The 14,707-nt window shown below is 41.2% G+C and overlaps 2 protein-coding genes across 2 annotated transcripts; both read right to left on the bottom strand.

The window, feature by feature from the left end:
- Window positions 1-496: 496 nt before the first annotated feature.
- comp (cartilage oligomeric matrix protein) lies at window positions 497-8,473 on the bottom strand. Its single transcript, XM_062450149.1, has 19 exons — window positions 8,272-8,473; window positions 6,865-6,938; window positions 6,575-6,626; window positions 6,279-6,427; window positions 5,835-5,972; window positions 5,674-5,751; window positions 5,437-5,589; window positions 5,103-5,207; window positions 4,813-4,920; window positions 4,449-4,608; window positions 4,226-4,344; window positions 4,081-4,133; window positions 3,675-3,868; window positions 3,100-3,278; window positions 2,945-2,993; window positions 2,634-2,830; window positions 2,113-2,285; window positions 1,794-1,933; window positions 497-1,529 (listed from the first exon to the last, which is right to left on the bottom strand). Exons 1-19 carry the CDS (start codon window positions 8,336-8,338, stop codon window positions 1,471-1,473), a joined length of 2,247 nt encoding a protein of 748 aa, XP_062306133.1. The 5' UTR covers window positions 8,339-8,473; the 3' UTR covers window positions 497-1,470.
- Window positions 8,474-9,847: 1,374 nt separating this feature from the next.
- Window positions 9,848-14,361, bottom strand: tmem38a (transmembrane protein 38A). Its single transcript, XM_062450812.1, has 6 exons — window positions 13,906-14,361; window positions 12,351-12,507; window positions 11,850-12,034; window positions 11,580-11,667; window positions 11,086-11,203; window positions 9,848-10,635 (listed from the first exon to the last, which is right to left on the bottom strand). Exons 1-6 carry the CDS (start codon window positions 14,027-14,029, stop codon window positions 10,432-10,434), a joined length of 876 nt encoding a protein of 291 aa, XP_062306796.1. The 5' UTR covers window positions 14,030-14,361; the 3' UTR covers window positions 9,848-10,431.
- Between the last annotated feature and the right edge of the window lie 346 nt (window positions 14,362-14,707).

Raw genomic sequence — 14,707 nt, 5'->3', positions numbered from 1 at the left:
TTGCCCTCTGTGAATGCTGACTGTTTTCCCCCAGATGTATTCTGAAGATATATTTTTGTGCAACAAAATGCTATTTCTCTTGTCCTCTTCTTTGTAAACTTAGGTACTTTTGATCTGATCTCTGAAACAAATTTCTTATATTTGGGATGCAAATCTAGAAAGGGCTAATTCCAATGCAGCTTGTTCTCCCATCATGTTGGAAAGGAATAGCACTCCGAATGTATGTTTATTTTGTCAACAGATTTCCTAGTGCTCTGCATATCCATTTAATATGTTAATTGGGTTGATGTTGGCCCATAAGACTTCAGGCTTAAGAGGAGTTTTGAGTTTTTACTCAGCATACTTCCATTGTCTGACTGTACTAAAGAAATTGCAAGCCACCACTAACTATTCACTTAGCAGAAGCCAAAATATTTTTACTCAACATTTAAAAGACAAATATATCAAAATGTGTTGTTCAAGCACAAATGTAGAGTGTAATTTGACACAAAAATCATTAATTGAAAGTTTCTGACTTTATTTGGTACTTGGAACATTCACACAGCTGAATATACATCTGCAGCATTTGGAGGTCTTGAAACACACACTTGAAAGACAACTGAGAACAAACTCTTCATCAAACTATTGTTCTGTAAATCATAATATAAGATGTGAAGTATTTATTTGTTGCTGTGTGACTATGTGATCCATTTGTTTATAAAACTTGTCTATGGAATTGAATGTGGGAGGCGACCTTTCTCTGTACATAGTCTCAATTTGCAGAATATATCAATAAAAAATGTCTGATGTCATTTTACAACACTAACACTGAGGTGTGCTGTGTAGACATGCATGATGTTTGAACTATATATATATATATATACAATTATATCACAGTTATGTTATTTAAATTTTGTAATCTGTATTTATGTATGTGTTTTTAAAAGATTATTTTAAATATCTGTGCATGCTCATGATTTCAGCTCCAAACATATGGTTCAAAGTACAAAACTACAAGGTAGTATATATGTCGTTTCCTTCTTGAAAGCTGGAATTGATTTGCCTAAAATGAAACCACATTTTGTAAAACTGTACAACAAGTAAATAGCAGAGGTAGTTAAGGTTCTCTGCCATTCTCATATTTAATCAAAATCCAAATGATACATTGGTCGTTATTGACCGTGACGATTAATGTGATTGAAAAAGTCCTTGTGAAGTAAGACAACTAGATTCTTCTGGATATATTTTACATAAAAATTATGAATTTGGTCCAAAGGAAAAAAAGTCACAAAAAGTCAAACTGTGCCACTATGTGGAAGTGAAGAGTATTTCATGAGAAGATGGACCTTTAAACGGTCCCCTATTCAGTTACTAATTGTATGAGATGACATAGGACATACTTCCTGTTTTGTGTGGGAGTGGGGGTTTCAAGGAATGTTGCGAATTAGAATGTCCCCCCATAGTTCTTTTGGGAGGATTTTTCTGAACCCTTTAGAGCTGCAGCTGGACCTGTTGGGCTCTGTATGTGTCAAAATCCTCAGGCAGAGTGTCTACAGAAGGAAGAGAAAGTAAGCAGGAAATCATGATAAGCCTAAATGTACCGGTAATCATTGTAATGTTCTGTACATGGGGGGCCCGCAATACACAGTCATTTTTTACGTTATATCGAGCCTGATGTACCAGATGAATAGGGCTTTGCACTGTTAGTACATTTCTCTACTAGGACTTGTAGCTATGTAACTGACTTGAATGAAGCGATAGCATAGTAACAACATTGCAAAGGATGTTCTTTTTGAGCCATGTCTTTTTCTCACCGTTGCAGCGATAGCGAAGGTTTGCCCAGATGATGTTTTCCTGGGAGAAACAGAAGACCCCTAGTCGTCCTCCTCTCATGGTGCTGTCTATGATGATGCCTGTGTCGGCCACCATCTGAGTGCCCTCATAGAAACGCACTCTGAAACCGTGTATACAGAGAGGCAGCTGTTAGTGCCATGCAAACCACCAATCTTGATTAGGCCATCAGATACATAATAGCCTTTTATGTCAAGTGAGAACAAAGTTGGGGTATTCAAATTAAAAGTCAAATTTGCCAATTCTTTTACAGGGTTTAAATTTTTTTTTTATTATGCCTACCTGATGTAGCCGTCTTGGGGCCTATGTTGGAGGAACCAGCGGTAGGATGTCTTGTCCTTCCAGCCCACGTTGCGAGCATCTTTCCACAGGAGCTTCACCTGGTCGCTGGTGTCCCCCGTGTGCCACAGGGAGTTCCGCAGGTTTTCCCCCGGTCCCGTGGTCGACTTCACAGCCTTGGCAACAGCACATGTGCACAGGTAAGCTGCTGTCAATGCTGACCTTTTGCAGAACAAGTCATCGTTCCGGGCTATCGTTTCTGTATCTTTGTGAATGAATGTTTGCCACATGACACTAGGAACGCAGCTTAAGGTATCACCTTACCTCCTGCACCACGTGAACCTACAACGATTTTTGATCCTCACATAAATCCAATTGAGTAAATAGTTGAGTTAAGACATGAATCTGTAGAACATGATCTAATTCGCTCACCGTTACTTATATTTCAGACAGTGTTTACATCTACATACATTTTTTCACTTGGCAGATGAAAACATCCAGGATTGGCGAATGAGGCTGGGTACCTTCAGTTGGATGCCTGGTTCTGCCACAGCCCTGAAGGGGTTGGCCTGCCAGTAGATCTGCTCCACTTGTTTCCACATAACCACGTAGAAGCTGGAGGAGTCCTGGTAGCCAAAGATGAAGCCTGCATAGTCGTCGTCGGTTACCGTGTTTACATGAAACGTCCCTTCAAAATCGACACCGCTGAAAGCAGTGTAACCTTGAGGTGAGGAAAAAGGGAGGAGATTTGACTGAACATTGACAGGCTGAAGTCTTATGAAGGGGTTCCAAATTTTCGGTTATAGTTTATTTTTTAATAGGTCATCGTGCTTACCAACAGCCAGTCCGGGATCACTATTCATGGTTTGAACAATCTCTCTTCCCTTATAGGGAGGAAATGACCAAACAAACGGTACAATGCTATTTGATGTGTGACAGTACTATAATATACTTTAAAGATTATCTGAATAAAATTGATTGACTTTGTACCTGGTCCAGTACTACCCAGTTAGGGTCTATCTGTGCGTCGCCTTCAGGGTCCAGCACTACGGTCTGGTATTCCCTAAAGTCTGTCAGAGTGACCTCAGCATTTTCCGGGCACACGTCAATGGTGTCGATAATTGTGTCGTTGTCAAAGTCGTTTTCACACACGTTGCCCACGCCATTGCCTGTTTTGAGGGGGACATTTACCTAATTTTCAGGACGAAAAACTAAAACACGTGTTTACACATCCAAGAGACATACATACATTGTCAGGGATTCAGATGGCTGAGTGGTTAGGGAAGCGGGCTAGTAATCAGAAGGTTGCTAGTTCAATTCCTGGCTATGCCAACCAAATGACGTTGTGTCCTTGGGCAAGGCACTTCACCCTACTTGCCTCGGGGAGAATGTCCCTGTACTTACTGTAAGTCACTCTGGATAAGAGCGTCTGCTAAATGACTAAATGTACATGCATTCTTTATCCTCATAAGCGGCAGATAACATTACGTAGACTAATAATCGAATGATAATAAACAATGTGAGTTACATAATAAGAGCAGACGATGAAATAGCTCCATATTCACCGTCGGTATCTTCCTGTAGGGGATTGGGGATGAGTCGGCAGTTATCGGGGCCTGGTGGCAGGAGATCCGGAATGCCATCATTGTCATCGTCGTCGTCACACTCATCCCCGAGGCCATCCCTGTCAGTGTCTAGCTGGGAGCTGTTGATCACCGCGGGGCAGTTGTCATTAGAGTCCTGGTGCCCATCCCCATCACTGGAAATGGAGAAGAGTAGAGTAGAGAAGGCTGCATTGCTGAGGGGAGGTCATCGTTTTGTACCTTTTACCAACTGCCTGGTGACTGAAGGGTACGTTTTAAAGCCAAATTATGCTTTATGTTTCCTAAGAAATGAGAGGTTATCTTGTATTTCTGAAGTCTGCAGAAACATCAACCAATGGTTACTGACAAAAAGACTTGCATGTCATACCTGTCTTTGTTATTGTCACAAGGATCGCCAATCAAGTCATTGTCCATGTCCAACTGAAGGAAAAATTATATTGTTCTACATTTGTGTAGTCTACCACTGAGAAGAAGGTAGGATTTTACTCAAGTATGGTTGTTTGTAATCAAACCTGATCGGGGTTGGGAACATAAGGACAGCTGTCACAAGCATCTCCCACTTTGTCTCCATCACGATCTTTCTGGTCAGCATTAGGAACCCTTTTGCAGTTATCCTTCTTATTTAAGATTCCTTAAAAATAAAAAGCGTATTACGTTCAGTTTGTCATCAACAGCAAGCACAATGGGTGAAAATGATACATTCATTTGTATTATTGATGAGTCCGACACACGTACCATCACCATCAATGTCCTCGTCACATTCGTCCCCCAGTCTGTCAATATCGGTGTCCTTCTGGTCATTATTCTTGATCCCGCGGCAATTGTCACAAGCGTCTCCGAAATCATCCTCGTCCACATTCCTTTGGTCAACATTGGGTACCAGCACACAGTTGTCCTAGGGACGTATGCCATACTTTGTTAGTCTTTTGATTTGTTGTGTTTTTCTTTTAACTATTTGGATACATATTAGGTATATTTTTGTCATTTGTAGCCTCGACGGGTGTGATCATTCACCATGTCTTCATCATTTATATTGAACCCGCCTTAAACATGGTATAAACTGTCGTTGCATAAGATCATTCACAGGGGATGTTTGCACCTGTGTATTTAGGATTCCATCGCCATCTGCATCGTCATCACACGCATCTCCTAATCCATCAAGGTCGGCATCTTCTTGGCCAGAGTTGGGTACAGTCAGACAGTTATCCTGGAAAAAAAATACATTCATCATGCTTGATGGCTCTCGATTCCAGACATTTGTAACAGTGCCACTGCTAATGGAATCTCATGAAGATGTTTTTACAAGTTTGTGCATCTGGGGACAGTTCCTTCCCCTCAGTTCCTGTTGGTATTCATCACGTCTTTATGAGAGACATAAACACACTTCACCTTCAAACAGTTTCTCTCAGAGCAATCCAGTTTCTCATCAGGCAAGCCATCAATATCTATATCAGGGCCACAGAGGTAGCCATTACCAGCCCATCCAACGCCACACTGAGAGGAGTGAAAGAGTCAAACACATTAAGCATATGGATGGTGGACTGAAATCAATTTAACATTCATGACAGTTAAATTAATAGATTTCCAATACGTGCCATCATGAACAGTTAAATTATGCAGTTATTTTAACATTTTAAATGCCCAACAAGGACAACTTTTATAAGAATTCAGGACCCTCATGTTGATGGCTCTTTTGGATAGGAATACAAGAAATGATTCTTACTTTGCACTCTATCTTTCCTTGACGATGAACAATACATTCTGCGCTGGCGTGACAGGGATTTGGTTGTCCGTTTCCACACGCTCTCTCGGGTTTACAACCACGACGCTGATCTCCAACGTAGCCTTGCTTACAAGGGCCACACCTAAATGAGCCCTGACACAATACAGAAAAGCTCACTTTACAACTCTAGAGTTTGAATCTAGTAACATGAAATGTAGATTTCGAAATAGCCCTTACAGGGTTATTCACACAAGCAGAATGTTCCACACAGCCTCCATTCTTGGGTCCCTCGCATTCGTCGATATCCTTGCAAACCTGGACGGGGGGACAGAAGTAAAAACACAGTTCATTTACAAATGACTCTGCAGGGTTCTGAAGCTAATAACCGTCTTTCCTACCTGTTTGTTAGCGGTGGCATAAGAGAGGCCAACTCCCTGAACCTGGGGGCCGGTGTAGCCCGCGAGACACGGCCCGCAACGGAACCCTGGGGATGTGTTGATGCAGCGCACACCCATGTGACAGGGCATCACGACACACTGGGAGCACAGAAGCAGAGTAGTGTCAACATGTTCCATGTAGGTATATAGTATTAAATGCCATGTTAACCCACAGGATGTGAGATGAAAAGTTAGCCACTGAACGTTAGGGCTCCGTTTCCCAGACATTTATTAAGTCTAATCCTAGACTAACACATTTTTTCAACGGAGTTCTTCATAAAAACGTTTTCTTTGTTTAGACTTAATCCATGTCTGGGAAATTAGCTGTCGAGCTGCCACATCTGGATAAAGTAATCGATCACAGAAGAACACTATTTATAATACAAGTTGGCAAGTTTTCCCAACCTCATCCACATCAGTGCAATGGGTTCCATTGCCCACCATACCCTCAGGGCAGGGGCCACACTTGATACCCTCGGCTGTCTGTGTACACTTCACCCCTGGGTGACAAGGGTTGGGTACACAGGAAGGACGAGAGGGCTCAATACGCATGCCTTGGGAGGGACAAACAGTCACAGTCAATAACTCCCTCCTTTCACACTCCAGGTGTTTCCTCTCATCTTGGGGGAAATCTCTCCCTCTACTGTAGGTGATGGAAATTACATTTGACCTGTTCTGGTTGACACCGTTAAGGTACTCACCACAGGCCTCACACTCCATCACTGTGTTCTTTAGAAATACAATCTCTCTGATCTGTATGGAGATAGATTAGAATTAATAATGTTTCGAACATGTAACAAATAATAAGTAAGAAAAGAAAATAAGGATAACCAATAAAAGGAACAGTAACACATATCTAAAATCTCAATGTACAAATAATTAAATACCCTTGTCCATAATTGTTATTTAAAAAGTTGTTCTATGTCGGAAATAGAAGCACACCAGTACTTCTGATATGTACAGAAGACTAAAACAAAAGAAATTGATTTACCTGTTGTTTGAGAAGTTCTTTGATCTCTGCCATAGCATGATTCGTCCCCTTGATCTGACTGATGATTTCTCCATCTTAGAAAGAAAGGTAACAATTGTACATATTGGCATTTTAGGTTTCGTTTTTTATGTTAACATGTGTGAAATAAAATTGAAAGCCGAACCGAATGGTTGACCGTTTAGGGTACATTTAAGGTAAGCAGAGGGAGACTTGTGTGCAGAGGTAAACTAATCAGATCCCAAGCCTATTCTAAAAGATTCATCTTTATGAACAGGCCACACAGTCCCTTTATCAAACACACATACACACACCTCATCTCTCTTTCTGTCATCATCTGAAGTCATCCTTAGTAAGCATGCGTGGGGATACACTGTGTGCAGATGTCCCATAAAACAACATCATCCTCTGCTCATCCATCATCTTTACTGCCTGAGCTCCCTGCCTCCACGCTGCTATCCCCTGATACAGAAGCTGGCCATCCACAATTACCGTTAAACTGAATTACAGAGTTCCAAAAAGTTGTTTTGGACTTCCCAGACTTTTTTGTTCTGTTCTTGCACCAATTGTACAGAACTAATTGAACCTCAACCAGGCATTATATTTCTGTATTATAGTACGGTACCTTAACAGAAGCATAGATAGGACATACTGCGTGCTTGAGCTTCAGTATCTGTGGAGTCCTAATTTATGGACTTCTCTGAATGTTGGATTTATGGGGGTTTGCATTTTGACCCCTCCGTGGAGGGTGGCCCCAGCTGAACAGGTGAGCCTCTCGGAACATGGTATGGCAGATATGTTGTGGAAGGAAGCTACTGGTTGCTGACTAATTGACTTGGTTCTAGTCTCTGGGGAGCTGTATACTGCAGTGTCAAAGTCTCTTGGGCATGAAGGTAAAGACATATGGTCTTCTCATTAGCGGCATCCATGTGTGTAGAGTGAATTCCGAGCAGAAAGCTCCAGAGACACAAGAGAGATGCTAGCTGGAAAATACTGACAACTTCCAGGGAAGGTCCATCAAGTTCCTAACCCACAGAAGCGGATTTTTCAAGTTTTTCAGAGCTTGAAAATACAGTAAAAACAAGTGAACTATAATGCAGTTCATGTAGTCAAGCATTCACTTACGTCCCTTTAATCTATGATCAAATATAATCAAATCGACCATGGTACCATTTATATGCATTTTGTCAATGTTACCATTTATGTTCATTGTTTATGTTCAATATTTCATTCAAATTGTTGTTCTTCTTTTTTTACTTTGAAAATTTTCCATGTAAACAAGGAAGAACTTGACATGAGTTTGGGAACAGGTAAATAAATTGAATTATTTACCTGGAACAAACGAGCAAACAATTCTGAAATATTATTTCCTGTGCAACAAAGGTGAGAGAAGAGAGTGGAGCCATTTACCTCTCTGACCAGTCACGTTGTTACAGCACACACTCAGAGCCCCGATCAGAACCAGTATCTTCAACATGTTTTTTATCCTCTTGCAATGTCTCTACAGCATTTGCCTTCTGCCTGAGGCGTGGAGGCCAGTTGAGGGTCTTCCCACTGTCCTTTTGTATCCCTGGTCTTCCAGCTGGATTGAGGTGAGCTTCTCCTGTGTCAGTTCTGGAGGCTGGAGGAGAGTGTTTTCTCTTTCCTCCTCCCTTGCTTTTTATACATGTCTCCGAGTGACTGCCGTTCTCTCCGCCTCTCCAGGAGATCTTCTGGAACCCTGCCCTTTGGAATGTCCACGTAGAGAAAATAGAGCCCATCACCTTGCCTTGCCAAAGCAACAGTGGTTTTGACTTAGAACGGACTGTTAAACTCGAATTCCGTAATGGGTCTAACATATCGGTCAGAGTTCTTGGACGAAGATTAAACACCGGTCAAGAACCAAGAGTCACTTTTAATGGAGAATCGTTTTTATTTTATAAGCTTGATTTGTTTCCTTTTACCCTACCTATTGTATACACTCATTCCAGTGGGTGTAACATATTTTCACGTTTACCATAGATGTCATTAAACACGTAATTACACACATTTATTACATTTCTAAAGTCATTTCTTAGTCATTCACAAGTTCCTGAAAGGTTCCAGAGAAACTCATTTTGTATCTGTTGGTTTGTATGTTTTGTGTCTTGTTTGCCAGTGATGGAACCAGCAGATGTTGGTTGCATTCCGAGGAAGGCACCCCTGAGGGCTTGGTATGGTGCACCTTGATTGGTGCTTAAAACTTCCAGTATATGTATCCTCTCTCCCTGCCCAGCCCACACCATGGGAGAAGCCTTCCTATGGCCCTTAACTGGAAAAGCAAAAGGAAAACCTTTTTAGACTTCTGTCAGACAAATTATTTTTGAAATGTGTCTGCCCTTCCCTGTAAATATCGTACTAGGGAACTAAGGTGTACAACTATTTACTCTCCAAATATATTTTCAGCTTGGGTATGCATTTATTGGTGGAATCTGTCACTTCCTGAATGTGACTGACAAATGTGTCTTTTCTGTTGGAGGGACTGTAGGTCATGAATGACAAATTTCTGGCAATTGCATTCTTGTTGGTTGAAACTATTTTCCTGCATCTGTGTGCTTAAACATTCAGTCCATCTAATGTAATTGAGAATACACTAGACTTCTCAGGGTATCTTCAAAATCTCACTTATGGTTTCATTTCACACACAGTGTGTGCGGTTACGTACCAAAATATCGAACAAGCTAGCATTTCTGTGAGAGGAATGAAAGGAAACGCTTGTTCTCGGTCAGTAATCACTTCTACTGCTGTGCGAACTGTAAGGTCCAGGGATCAAGGTTCACGACCTTCTGTAAAGTTCATCAGTCTCATTTTATTACCCGTGATACAAATGTTTGTTAGTAGGGCAGGGGGTACAGAAACGTCCCAGCAACATGACCCCAGATTAACCTCCAAAATTTTAATGGACATCCTTAGAAAATGAGTATTAAATCTATCAACATTTAAAAAAACGAACACAACAACATGAAAGCAATTTTGTTTCGCCTTTATTAAAAGATTTGATTTCTATAAAGTTTCATGTAAAAAGCAGCTATGGTTCCTTCACATATATTGCTTGATTCACATTGCATTGTCTGATTGCCCTTTTGTGCTTAATGTTATACTGTCGCAAGTTTTAATGGGTATAAACCAAAGCCACTGACTACTGGAAGCAAAAGCACTTTTTGAACAGAGGCCTTCCTAAAGCAATTAAGTAACTCCTAGTTGTTCACATTGTTCACCACATGCTGTTGCACCCGGTAACAGATATCTATTGAGGAAAAATAAATACATAAATAAATAATGAGATACGTACTGGTGGGGGTTGAAATCTTAAGTTTGAAACATTGGTGATCTATTTACAGAATACCCTTACAAAGTAATATATAAAAGCACCATTTTCCTCAGTAGAAAGGGCCTTGTTTGATGGATGTCAAACGGCCCCTTTCCCCAGCAAGGAATGGGAGACCCCCATCTTATCTAAAAAGATTGCTGGACCATGTGGGGACTTCAGATGCAGTTTGTGGATGGTGTGGGGGGACCTGAGCCCCCTTTTCCAGTAGTAGACTCGGAGCTCTACTCTGCTTTCTTGGACTTCCTCTTGCGGGTGCCTTCACTCAGCTCCTCCTTGGATTTGACTGGCGAGGAAGGAGGGGGAGGGGCCGGAGCGTGGTGATCCTCCTCAGCGCCACCCAGGGCGGAGCCAAAGAGCAGGTAGCAGACCCAGGACTCGATGAGGGCGAAGGGAGAGCCATGGGAATGGCGGGCTGTCATGAACACCTTTGAAAAAAATACAAATAAAAATGCAAGCCATTCCACATACGTTCCATGTATTTCATCACCCCTTTGGTTGTAAAGAGTATATACGTGGACATAGACCACAATCAAGTCTACTAGAGTTCAGCAGGTAGTTGTGTGTTGTTAACCCTCGTGCTGCCTTCGGGTCACATGACCCAAAGGTTCATAACGAACCATCATTGTGTTTACCCAATTTTACCCAATACAAAACCAAATAAAAATACTTTTCTTTTAACCTTCGCAATGTGGGGGGTCTGAGACAGCCCGACGGTTAAAAGAAAATGCTTCACTTTGTTTTTGTATGCGGTAAAGTTGTCGCAATACGACGGTGGGTCACAATGACTGATGGGTCAGAACGACCCGAGGAGAACACAAGGGTTAAAGGTTTTGTTATATTTTGCGGAACTACATTTCCTGTGAAAAAGGACCTACCTTGGAACCAGCCATGAAGAGAGTGAATGCACAGATAAGGGTGGCCTTGGACACAGGAAGCAAGTTTGTCTCTTCCAGTGTGAACAGAATGGCTCCATACAGGCTGGCTTTAGTAGGGCTGGAGAGAGAAATTAATACTGGGTTGATCCCAAAACTCACTGAAAACATTTACATCTGAGAGCACATTGATATTGCCTGCTTAATGGGATAGTTCACTCAATATTACTAATAACTTCACCTAATCTGTTGATATGAGCTGTGAGGCAGTGTTTAATAAAAGGTTGCAGCGATGTCAGCCTTTGCTTCAGCAGATACTAGTATGCAGTATACACAAATACTTTTTGAACCCTAACTTTTCTTAAAAATACAGCCATTAATTCTTGCTGGGAGCAGCTCTTGTAACAAGCCATCTCTAACACCCCATGCATGAGCAGACAGCGGTAAATATCTAAGGCAACTACCAAGCCTAACGCCTTCAGGGGAAACACACTCACAATGACATGTTCAGGATTTCATTGGTTTCAGGCTTCCACACACCACGCAGCAGTTGCTCAAAATTTGACATGAGAGCCACTCCTGACCCTGTGAGGATATAAATAGAAAGTACAAATTATTGGGACAAAGGTCTGCCACTCGCTTCACTGGTCTTATCTTGGGTTTGCCTTTCTCGCCCCATCCCCCCCTTTTAAAAAGAAGAACCATCACGAGGCACTGGCTAATCTTTGCAGCTGTGATAATGGGGATTCCTGTTTTAAGATACCAACCTTTTACATAGCCTGTAATCACCATGATGATCCAGCCGTGGTGGTAAGCATGATGGGCATGGTGCACACCTGCTGCAATCTTACGAGTGCGAACCACTTCCTTCAGTGCCACCAACACCAGTTTGACAGGCAGGAAAGCCACACATTTGTAAAAGAGGTTCAATGGGCAGTAAAAGATGAGGTACCTGATGAATTGAGAGAGAGAGAGAGAGAGAGAGAGAGAGAGAGAGAGAGAGAGAGAGAGACAGAGACAGAGAGAGAGAGAGAGAGAGAGAGAGAGAGAGAGAGAGAGAGAGAGAGAGAGAGAGAGAGAGAGAGAGAGAGAGAGAAGAGAGAGAGAGAGAGAGAGAGAGAGAGAGAGAGAGAGAAAGAAAGAAAGTGAAAAAAGAGAGATTGAAAGGGGGGGAAATTGTGTTTTGCTACTTGTTTCGGTGACTACTTTTCTTGTGTTTTGCTACTTGTTTCAATGGAATTCAGTCACAACTTTGAAAAGGAGCTTACCAGACAAATGAGGCAAGAAGGATGTGACTGTTGTGTTGGAAGTAGTCGAGGGGACAGCCTCCAAGCATGATGTCGGCTAAGATGTAGCTACCAAAGCAGTAGAGCATAGCACAGAGCCAAGAGACCACAGGGCTCCTGCGAGACACCTCCACTGAACCTGCAAAACACGAATCCTGTTTGACTTTTGTACATCAAACTCTTTGTGACACACAATGTGTTTTTTGTTGTTGACTGTGACATTTCATATGTACTATATTTTCTAGAAACTGTAGGTATTTACAGTTAATTTTCAGCTAAACAGACCTCTTCACATTGTCTTATCATGATGGGACCCTGTCCAAGTCTATGAATTGTGATAGAAGAGGACATATTGTATTTAGACTACTACTACAATACAAGTTTTACTATAGCGGAACATCTCAGAGTAAATCTGGATCTATGAGTCACCACCCAGTGTGCCAGAGCTATGAGATCCCCAAGAACAGGTGGGATTTGGGGTCGAGGAATGATTAGCTGGAGGGCTGACAGAAAACTGATCTCAAGAAATGTGGCCTAAAAATAAATCTTGCTGTATTGCTTTTCCTGCCTTGCAACTGTCAGGTCTGGCTTAAACTTTGACCCGGACACCCCCTTTATTCAAATCGATTAAATGATTTTCATTAAACAGCTTGAACCAGGAAGTCTACTGAAAGAGACATGCATGCAAAACAATAGCTAAGAGAATTTAAATCTGACATTTAAAACGGGCACTGGTCTATTTGTGTGATTGGACAGCTAGCTGGGAGCAACCCGTTTTTCTTTTCTTTTACAAAAAAATATGTAGTTTGGTACATAGATTGGTAGTATTTGGCCATACATTTAATTTGATCAAGACTCCCTACATCTTAAAGTTCATGACCATTGGCTAATAGAGCACTTTCTTAAGTTGATCAACATTAACAAAAGTAAGAAAATATACATAAACTATAAAGACTAGGCTATAATATGATGTGGTCGGTGAACATGCATGCTCTGAAGCATGGCAAATGCCATGAAGCTCACTGACAGCTAAATAAAGACATTCTATTTATTGCTTCGTGGCCAAAGCTTTTGGTATGCACAGGCTTTCTCTCAGATTTCATTTCTGAGACTCCATCGATAAAATAAGGGGTTAAGTGTTAGAAAATGTGAGGCATTCAAGAAAGCTGCTTAAGACTAACTATTGAGATTATTTAGTTATGCGCAATCTTAATGGGCAAGTTATTTGAAAAGTTCCAACTGCAATATTTGGTCTTCAAGTGAAACGTCAAAAGGCATAATTTGATATCAGATCTTGGCATATTCACATATAGGTCAGATCGTTGGCTTGAGTGCATGAATACTTCTATTTGATTTAGAAGATTTCAGCACACAGGTTGTTGTCTGTTAATTTGGTCACGTATAAGTAGCTCATCCCATTTGTCCTGATGATCGACTACTTAAAATGTCTGCATAAAAGTAGGCTGCAGGCTTCATTAGCCTATTATTATCACAAATAGGTTAAATGACACAGAAAGAGATTAAATGTCCCACTAACCTGGTTCATACTTGAGGTAGAGTATGGATACGATGTAATAAGCAACATCAAAAACTGGAAACATTCCCATTTTAGAAAAAGATTGGGCTAAATCGCCCAGATGCAGGCCTTCCAACACGTCCATGTTTCAAGATTTAGAATACTACCGCATGTATTTTATTGACACTGCGCAATTAGAATGGCCCTTTCCCAGCGACTCGCCACGACGTCCCCTGTCTTCACGAGTAAAAACTCTGACACTCTAGCCTTCCTATTAATACACCTCATCTGCACACCCTTATAATTTGTTCTCGTCCGAGCGTTTTTTCTGTGCCAACTGCTCTTTGTCCGATCCATTAAGCTCGTCAACCGACTCTTCACATGCAGTCGGAAAAGTGTCCAGTTTCAAATCATTAATTTACCATGACAGTGGGAAACTATATTTCACCAATATTTCATTAAATATAACAAAGGTGTTCAGAATATAACAGGCAAGGTCGAGATGCGCATGTCTGTAGCGCAACTGATTGGCCTGCGTAGATCTGAATGTCGAGCGATAATAATATCTTGAATTGTAAAATGATCAGCTGGGCTAATGCCTACGAGACACCAACATCAACAAAACAAATACTGCATGTCACATTTGGCTTTTCTATTAGGTTTCTATAAAATGCAAATATAGGACAATTCCTAACCTATAAAAAAAACCATATGATTAACAACAGTCCAATAGTCCATTTTCGATGTCAATAATACACCGTTTTTTTTTATCAGGCTAGATGAAATCTGAAATAAAAATAAATAAAATTGATTTATATTTAAT

The sequence above is a fragment of the Osmerus eperlanus genome, chromosome 24 (assembly GCF_963692335.1).
Source record: "Osmerus eperlanus chromosome 24, fOsmEpe2.1, whole genome shotgun sequence".
Classification (NCBI taxonomy): domain Eukaryota; kingdom Metazoa; phylum Chordata; class Actinopteri; order Osmeriformes; family Osmeridae; genus Osmerus; species Osmerus eperlanus.
The sequence above is the reverse complement of the archived record's forward strand: the minus strand, read 5'-3'. Positions and strand labels throughout refer to the sequence as shown.